The 9,306-nt window shown below is 39.3% G+C and overlaps 1 protein-coding gene across 2 annotated transcripts in view; it reads right to left on the reverse strand.

Moving 5' to 3' along the window:
• tbck (TBC1 domain containing kinase) overlaps positions 1 to 9,284 on the reverse strand; it is a 51,734-nt gene extending 42,450 nt beyond the window's left edge. Inside the window, exons 1-19 of one of the 2 annotated variants that reach the window (XM_084931524.1) lie at positions 9,138 to 9,284; positions 8,609 to 8,808; positions 6,283 to 6,355; positions 5,979 to 6,093; positions 5,795 to 5,868; positions 5,089 to 5,230; positions 4,948 to 5,008; positions 4,797 to 4,858; positions 2,953 to 3,014; positions 2,685 to 2,833; positions 2,000 to 2,138; positions 1,801 to 1,900; positions 1,457 to 1,506; positions 1,195 to 1,324; positions 956 to 1,054; positions 819 to 881; positions 593 to 719; positions 377 to 427; positions 193 to 276 (exon numbers count right to left, since the gene is read on the reverse strand). In XM_084931524.1, coding sequence (XP_084787650.1) covers positions 193 to 276; positions 377 to 427; positions 593 to 719; positions 819 to 881; positions 956 to 1,054; positions 1,195 to 1,324; positions 1,457 to 1,506; positions 1,801 to 1,900; positions 2,000 to 2,138; positions 2,685 to 2,833; positions 2,953 to 3,014; positions 4,797 to 4,858; positions 4,948 to 5,008; positions 5,089 to 5,230; positions 5,795 to 5,868; positions 5,979 to 6,093; positions 6,283 to 6,355; positions 8,609 to 8,801 — 1,774 coding nt within the window. In that variant the 5' untranslated portion in view covers positions 8,802 to 8,808; positions 9,138 to 9,284. Of the gene's footprint in view, positions 1 to 192; positions 277 to 376; positions 428 to 592; positions 720 to 818; positions 882 to 955; positions 1,055 to 1,194; positions 1,325 to 1,456; positions 1,507 to 1,800; positions 1,901 to 1,999; positions 2,139 to 2,684; positions 2,834 to 2,952; positions 3,015 to 4,796; positions 4,859 to 4,947; positions 5,009 to 5,088; positions 5,231 to 5,794; positions 5,869 to 5,978; positions 6,094 to 6,282; positions 6,356 to 8,608; positions 8,813 to 9,137 lie in introns of both variants that reach the window. The other variant, XM_084931523.1, reaches the window with a different exon arrangement.
• Positions 9,285 to 9,306: the final 22 nt, after the last annotated feature.

A 9,306-nucleotide genomic window follows, 5' to 3' on the forward strand; every position in this document is an offset into this window, starting at 1 on the left:
TAACTGAATGCTCAGACCACGTTTAATGCTTATTACTTAACTTGCAGTTGACTACATATGATAACCGGTAGAAATGACAACAAGTAATAAAATAATATGGAACAGCGTCTGCTCAAAGAATGAAAACTGAATATTTCATTAGTGCGTAAGTAACTCTCTGAGTTGTGCGAAGATTACTCAAGTATAGCTTACCTTGGATCACATGAGAGTTGTCCTTCAGAAAAAAGTTGTACAAGTACTTGGGGATGAAGGCAGACATGCAGGCATATGCCAAAGCTGGGAAGAGAATCAGATAAAAATGAAAGTATGAAAAGTATGAAAATAAAATGGAGATAAAATACTAGTTAGCTACTTGAGTTCACATTAAAAGTCTTGCCTTCATTGTTGAAATTCAGATATAGGAAGGGGGCACAAAGTGAATCCAAACCTGAAGTGAAAATCAAATCAGAACAGCTCATGATCTTCACATAAATTCAACTGTAGGGTCAAGAAATTTAACAAGGAATTTGAAAAGTGTGGCATGACCACCACCTAGTGTCTATTTATGTACAGTACAATAATAAATAGTGCAAGTTACAAGAGAATGACTGACCCTGCCAGTAGACCAGGTCAGGGTGAGACACCACCCACGCTTTCAACACACGTCTGAACTTGATGTGGCCCTGGGGAGATGACAGCAGCTCATCATATTGGTGGCACCGTGGGATGTCCACTTCAATCTGTAAGCATGTGCACGAAAAGACAAAAGAGATTGAATGAAGCAAGATTAAATCCACTTGTATACACGGCGTAACATGCATTTTTAAACAGCTGTGTACCTGTCTGTCAGTTGGTATGGGAGTATCCTTGTCTATACCTTCATATTTAGCTTGAATGTCACCCTGTGCAAAAGAAGGAGAGTAAGCGGTACCACAAACAAATATAAAAATGCAACTTTTCATGATTTATTTTGTACCTCAATGCCCAGCAGGCCAGCCCACGCCAGCCCTCGTACAAGCGGGGGAATGTCCACTCTGGCTTCTTTCCACACTAGGGTCTTCTTGTACGGGTAGGCCTAAAGTCAAAGCAATACATTATTGAGTCCCAGTCTAACAATAACACGTTTAAACAACAAATAATACAAATACAGGACAGAAACTGAGGAAATGCTTTTGCATGCTGAGCGCTGCATATGAATTTGTATGGAGCCCAGACCTTGAGCAATCTGTCAAAGAGGATGATGCGGATGAGCTGGTACTCGGTGTCTCTTTCACGGATGATGAGTGGCAGCGTGACGGCGGCCGACAGTTCATTGCTGCTGTTGGACTGGGGCAAACTCGACTGTCTGGAGGAGGGAGAAATAAGCAGAGGGGGGGGTGTGACATTTCTCAAGCTAAAATAAATGATGAAGTAAGGTGTAAAATACTAAAGGGGAGGAGAGGATGACAAGAGCAACTTCAAGATTGAGAGCACTTACTCGTCTTCGAGGAGAGGGTAATAGGCTTCTCTGGCTACATCTTTCAACCTCTGGGGGAAAAAAAGACCACTTATGGTAAAAACAGTAACGGAGATTTATAGTTTCTATAAATATCTAGTCTCTATAGTAATTTATAGTTTCTATTGCAAGTGCAATTTGACTGCAGTTGCAATACAGCAAGGCAACATTAAAAGATTTTGTCAACTAATAAAAACACACTTATTAATACAAAAGTACGAGTGGCATAATGACTGCAGTTGTTTTCAGTATATCAAAGGAAGCCCAGAAGGCTGCAGATAGTGCAGGAGTGTTCATAAAGAAATGTACACATTTTACGGTCTTACATTTCTGAGTTGGCACAGAGACAGCGTCACTGTCGTGTCATCGAGCAAGAAACTCCGATCCCTGCCCTGGCCAAACGTCTCCCCATCCTCCAAGACGAAACTGAAAAGGAGATGCAATCAAGATGCAGACAGGCTCAAAATTTAAATAAAAACTGCCAACCGCTCAGTCTTTTGTGTTTGTGCATATGTTGTTTTATACTTGGGCAGTGTGGAGATCGGTGGTTTGGACTGAATGATTTCCTGGTTGGTGAGCTCCTTTTCTAGGTCTCCACCTGCCAGACACCACAGATGATAAACCTCATCTATGGCCCGCTCCGACAGGTAATCCTCATCGTCGTCTAATAGCACACACACAAACATACACACACACACAAAAAGAGTAAAAACCCAACCGGCACAGGTGGCTCTACAACATATGAAAATAAATGGGGAAAGTAGTGACTGTTTGAAAAGGAAATGACACTAATAAAGTCTTTTTTTTAATTATTTCATCTGGCCTGCAACAAATAAAATAAACAGCGTAAATCTAAGGAAATCGCTTCCAGAACTAGAAAGCAGGAAAAAACAAAACTTTCTCATTTCTACTGTCAAGATGTTCTCGACAGTGGAAAGCTGTTGGCGTGGTGAAGAGAAAAGAGATTTTGGAATTAAATACAGGACTGTATGGTATGTGAAAAGGAGGATAAAACAATGCTACGACTTTATTAGTAAAGGAACACTTAATTAAAGCAATTTCTGGATAATCTGTTCTGCTTTAAGAGTGTGTTTAAGGTTTTTAATCAAAGGAAAGTAGTTCGACATATGGTTTGTGTCTGTCCGACGTTGTTGTGTGTTTCAGTGTCTGTGTAAGTCTGCATATTTGTTTGTGTGTAAGTGGGTAAGACCTTTGCAAAGGTCACTGATGTCGTCTGGGAGCACCAGATGTGCACAGCGCAGGGATGAGGAGAATAGGCTGACAGGCTTCTGGAAGGGTGTGTAGTGGCAGGAGATGCCATTAAAAACAGGGTCTTGCAGTAGTTCTGCAGGGGTTGGCCTATATTATGTATAAAAGTCAAAAGACATGATTATCATGACACCAAAAAAGATTTTCTTTTTAACTTAATGTCTAATGACCTGCAATAGGATATGAAATCCAACAGAAACTGGATTTACCTTTTAGATGGAAGAAAGGTCAAGCACTTCCTTAATAACTCAAGAACACTGTCAGGCAGCTCCTGTAAATATTATACAAATATGATCAACTCTGTCATAAATGGAACAGACACACCGCATTGATGCTTCCAAATAAGACTCAAGAAATATTAGTGAGCATTTGCACAGTTGTTTAATTATACACATCAAAAATTAAAATTGTTTCTTTTTTTTTTGCTTTTCAAGAGTGTCCACAGCCAAGACAACCTGGTTAACCTAGCAGTGTTTTCCATGGTGGAAGAAACCAGAACTCCAGGATAATGACGTGTACAAGCACTGAGAGAACATGCAAACTTCACACAAAAGGGCCCTGGCCATATTGAAACTGCTGCCCAACTTACATTATGTCACATTTTCAAATATAATAATGCATGAAATCTCTTTCTGTTTCTTTGTCCATAAACTCCTCTATCATCAGGAACTATGTAACCACAATTTCCACAAAGCCTTATCTGTGGACCATGAAGGTCTTTAGCTACACTAGATTTTATGATGTTATCAAGTTGCCTAGCAAGCACTTAGCAACAGCTTAAAATTACATATTTTAGCATATTTGTAACACCTTACAATAGAATCAGACTGTTGTAATTTTATGAAAATAACATCCCATTTACAGTCACTCAAGCTGAGTTATGTATATATCTTGACACCACCACATTGCTTAGCTTTGAATGCTAAAAATGACCCATTTTTGAGTTAAAAAAAATCTACTACCCTTTCAAAAAACATTTTTGACATTAAGTACAAGCCAAACAAAACCGTAGCATGAGCATGTACTAGTTACAAAACTTCTAGGGATTTGCATGTGACAGACAGTGCTTAAATAACCCACAGAGTGTGCAGAAGACGTCAATAATGACATCTGCAGAAAAGACCATTGCTGCTAACTTGCCCTCAATTCAGGATTTGTACAAATCCAGAATCAGGAAACGAACAGGCAATATCACTGCAGACTCATCACACCCCACACAAAACCTGTTCTAACTCCCCTCCTCTGGTAGGCGCTACAGAGCCTGTACGACTAAACAAGCAGACATTTGTACAGTATCTTTCCACAGTCCATCACTCTGATGAACACTTAGAATGGTCACATAGTGTCCGTACATAAACATCCACCATACCTGCTGCTGGATGAAAACATACTGTATATACTGTTTTTGTTTGTCTTTTATATCCATTCATCATCATACATACCTATATAAGATACTTTTGTTTGAATCACAAACTCCACCATTTATGTAAAAAATATTCAATAATTATTTGAGTGAAATCAACCACCCAAATAACTAAAATAATTTAGGTGAGTAAACAACAATATTTTTAGACTGAATATATGTACAATCTGGTTCATGCTGTTTTGATTTCAGAACCTACATTTAGGTATCCAATTAGCATGAAGATCAAAGACATCAAAACACAGCCAACCTAGAGATAAATGTAGGTTTTACATGTGACTATAATACTGTGATGATAAATCCAACTTTAATGACTCTGTATTTTTATCAGAAAACAAAAACCTAACTGCCTATCGTCACAACATTTGTCAGCATGACTCATAAGTAGGCTTATTCACATCGTACTCAGATCACACCTATATTTAAACTTCTCTTTGATTTCATCTGCAAACGCTGAAAGAATATCTTGAATAGTTGTGACTTTAATGTGTTGACAAAATCTGGCCATAGACAGACAGAAAGCATTCAAAATGTCTTTTATGGAGTTTATGTTATAGTAGGTTTCACACACACACATACAGACAACACCAGCTATGACATTGCTGCCGGTCAAACAGACATTAGGTTTACCTTAATGGTATCCAAGCAACCATGTTCCTCAGCAAGGACAGTGACAATGTCATCCATGCAACCTGAAACAACATCGCCACTTAAGCCTAAACGAGACTAGAGGCACAATTTTTTCTGTACTCTGAATAACCCGGACGACCTTTGTACTCACCCAGGGTTAAAATGAATTTCAGCCTCTCGCTTATATCAATATTCTGCAGGAGTCTTCTGCCCTGCAATTGATTCGATTTTAAGTTAGAATTTCTAAACAAAAATCCAAAATCTTGCATGAATGTTTATTAAGAATTCTTACCGCACACAATTCAAAGAGCAAAATGCCAAGCGACCAGACATCAGACTTTGGTCCCGAGGGCAGAGGAGCTTCATCACGGGAGGGGTCACTGGGGTGGAAGGAGCCCTGAGCGATCACCTCTGGAGCAAGGTATGATGGGTACCTGAGGCAAAAATGACAGAGCAGATAAGTATTGCACTTTTATAAGCCTCAGAATAAGACAAATTATAAACAGCAAGTTAATTAAGGCTTTAAACCCCACAGGGCGTTTGCTGAATTTCTGTTTTATATCTAATATGACATCTTCATTATTACTCTATGTAAAGTGTTGTTATTGTTCTTGTTAATAAATGATGTCCAAACAGCTGTTCCTCAAAGCGAAAGCTGTTTGTCAGTTACATTTATTGAACTTTCAACGCCAACTGTTTCATGAAAGTCACAGGAATGTGCCATCATTTCTCTTCTCAGTCAGCAAAAGGATATTACACAGATACTTGGTAGAACATGAAGACCTTTGGATTGGGATCAAAGCCCAAAGATCTGTTACAGTTCCTTAATCAGGATGCCCTAAAAGCTGGTTTCTGTGAAAAAGGATATGAGCCAATTATGCATCATTTTTACGGTCAATTGCCTGTTTTTTGTTGACTAACAGAAACCAGATACGCGTGAAGACTTGACCCTTTACACTGAGCTAACTGAAGGAAAAAAAGAGAAGAAAAGGACATACCCAATGGGAAAATCCACATCTGCCCCGTGATCAGTCATGTGATAAAGGCCGAACTTTGCCAGCTTGACGTTCCCCTGCAAAGACAAGCTCGACATTAGAGTGCAAGACCTTTTTTTTCAATTTCTTTAAAACTAGACAGTAACTCAGGCTAGCATAAACCTGATGACTTTGATAGAAACGGTACCTTGCAGTCCATGAGCACATTGTTTGGGCCGAGGGCTCGGTGCACCAAACCATTTTTGTTCATAAACTCCAGGCCTTCAAGAACCTCATAGGCTATTTGCAGCACCTTTTCTGCACTAGCACAAACAGAAACCTTTTTTATTGTTAATGCGCTGAAAAGTCTACATCACATAAAAAACCTTATGAACAATAAGGTTTAAAGGGAACTGTTCAAAAGTGAAAGTAAAGAAAGGTAAAATAACAATGAATCATTCACATGTCACATTTTTTATGTATTGCTGTCTGGTCAATTTTGGTTGTTTTACCTGGGTGCGTTTTCTGGTTTTTGGAAAATGCTTAAACAGTTCTCATAGTGTTCAGCAACAACGATCAGCCGTTCTGAAGAGCAAGAAAAAAAAAGATAATGATTATTAAAACCAGCAATAGGGCCACTATTGATAATACACCTGGACTAATTGGAAATCTAGCAAGAAGGATAAAAGGTTGAGATACAAATACATTCAAGACTTTTGCTGTCGGAAAAGCAAATTTCAGAAAGAAAAACAAAAAACTTCTGGATTAGTATTTTCCAAATGTTCACAACCATTATGTAAGGATGGTGTTTGAAGGACTCCTTAATGACATACTATGTAGTACATGTCATGTTTCCCACTTGTAAATACATAGATATACATTCAGTGGCCACTTTGTTAGGTACACCTAATTAGAAAAATCACATAGCAGCAAATCAACACATTTAAGCATGTAGACGTGGTCAAGCCAATCTACTGAAGTTCAAACTGAGCGTCAGAATGGGGTAGAAAGTAGGGCTGGGTATCATCACTGATTTCTAGAATCGATTCTATTCCGATTCACAAGGTCCTGAATCGATTCGATTCGATTCAATTCTATTTGAATCTGGGAAATTTTGCCTCAGACAGTCAGAAATATTATAATTCAGATCAGTACATTTACATATTTTTGTATCTATAAAAAGGAAGCTGACACTTTCCAGACTTTATCAAAGGTGTGAGCATCACAGCAGATGCCTTTGTGTCAAAGTAGCTGAAGATAAAACACAGAAAAACGTGAAGGTGATTTTCCTGGCCTGGGATTTTATAAAAATATTCTGCAGTAGATCACAAACGAAAGAAAACCATTAATCAACATATGAACATTACCTCTGAAGTTACAGCGGTTTTATTAGAGACACGGCTAAGTGTTTTGCATTTTGTATAATTTTAAAAAGTTTAAATTTGTTCAGAAGCCTATTGAACGGCAGAAATTAGGTTTTCTTTTCGGAAGTAAGTAAAAGGAAAAAAAAACATCGTCCGACAGCGCTGTAAATAACGGTAGTCTTGTGCGTAACAAGCAAGCGAATAATGCAGAAAACAGATTTCGGGGATAGACGGGAAACTGTTCCTGAAGTACCATCAGAAAAAGAGAGAGAGCTGTGCATGAAGTGTGATTTTATTGTGGTGGCAGCAAAACAGCAAAAGTAAGAGGGAGTCCTTGACGATGTTTATGTGAAGCGTAGTTTGGATCTTCTTTTGCTGCTGGTTCGGTCAATATTGTTTGGAGAGAGATCAAACTAACAGCTTTAGAATCAGCGCAAAAAGGGCGTAAACACAAAGCGCGGACCCGCCGAAACATCAGAATCAGCGAGCTGTCGGCTTTCAGCCCCGACCGTGTACGTGCCGTCGGGTGAGAAAGGCGACATCTCACTGAGTCTGATCCGCGGGTCCGCGCTTTGTGTTTACGTCTTTGTGCAGAAGCCCTGTACCTGCTGTCATTTACTGTTTTAAATGTTTGGTGGTTGTCAAAATTTTGTGACGTTTCACCTGAAATTCTGGAATTTGGGGCAAAATACATTTATATAAAAAAATCGATTCAGGATTTTAATGAATCGATATCACGTTATCCAAGCCAGAATCTATTTTAATCGATGAATCGATTATTAAAACCCACCCCTAGTAGAAAGGTGACCTCAGTGACTTTGAACATGACAATGGTTGTTGGTGCCAGATGGGCTGGTTTGAGTGAGTGGCAATTCTCTGAAAATTCTTTGTTGATGTCAGAAGTCAGAGAAGAAAACTCTAATAACAACTTGGAGCATCGCTGAATATGCAACATGTGGAACCTTGAAGCAGATGGGCTTACAGCAGCAGAAAACACCAGGTGCTATTCCTGTCAGCAAAGAACAGGAAACAGGCTACAGTTTGCACAGGATAAGCAAAACTGGAAAAACGCTGCCTGATCTGATGAGTCTCAACCTTCAGATGGCAGGCTCAAAATCTGACATAAACAACATGAAAGCATGGATCCATCCTGCCTTGTATCAACAGTTCTGCCTGGCGGGTGTATTGGTGGTGGTGTGGGTGATATTTCCTTGGCACACTTTGAACCCCTTTGCTTACAGCAGAGTCATGTGCTTTATAGGTATTCCCAAAATCCATAAATCATAGCAAACATGTATCCAACAAAAGCGTGCCATTAAACATGTTATGTGTCACCACTTTGGTAAGTTCTGTACTGAAAGCCCAAATTAATAGCTTCAATTTAGATAAGTTGTTTAAGTGCTTAATATGAAATGTGATGACAGGTTACACATTTTTATTTTAGCACTACAAGAGACAAGACAGAAAGCCATACCGTGCTTCCCTCTGGAAATGTCCACATACTGGCAGAGTCTGGGGTGAGTGATGGTTTTGAGAATCTGGAAACGTCCCAGGATTTTGATGGAGTTGGGAGTCAGAGGGAGTCCATTGCTTCCACAGACATCATGTGGAAGAGCTGAGGCAAAGAAGGTAAAGGCTCCTAGCTGGGCGTCTTTAAGGGAGCGCATTGTGACACTGGCTTGAAAAACAGATAAAGGGAAACAGCAAGGGGAAAATATGCGTAAAACATGAATGAAAGAAACATTAATCAATACGGTGGTGTGGTATATTATCCAACTTCACCCTTAATGTAATTCAACACAAAACTGAGGTAAAGCCCATGATTGGAGCAAAAGGGTTAACACTGACTTTGTTATTACAACACACTTACACCAGTTAGTTAACAGAAATATCGTTTCGGAAGCAAAAGACAGAGTGCGAGAGGGCAACGATGCTACTGAATGTATGAAGTTATGAAAATAGCTGTCGTGTCAGATGTGGAGCCGTCGTTTAGTATGCATTACCTCAAAAAAATCCGTCCTCTCTAAAGACGAAGCTGCATAACCATGTAAACAAGTAACCTGAAATTATTATTGAAATGAATTATTTTTCCTGTTTCTGCGACGAGATGAAAACAGCTGAGCGAACGTGATCGACGACGCTTATTTCGTGCGACGAGGGGGGGGGTGCACA

Source organism: Perissodus microlepis, chromosome 6, assembly GCF_051167445.1.
Source record: "Perissodus microlepis isolate ML-2025 ecotype Zambia chromosome 6, ASM5116744v1, whole genome shotgun sequence".
Taxonomy (NCBI): domain Eukaryota; kingdom Metazoa; phylum Chordata; class Actinopteri; order Cichliformes; family Cichlidae; genus Perissodus; species Perissodus microlepis.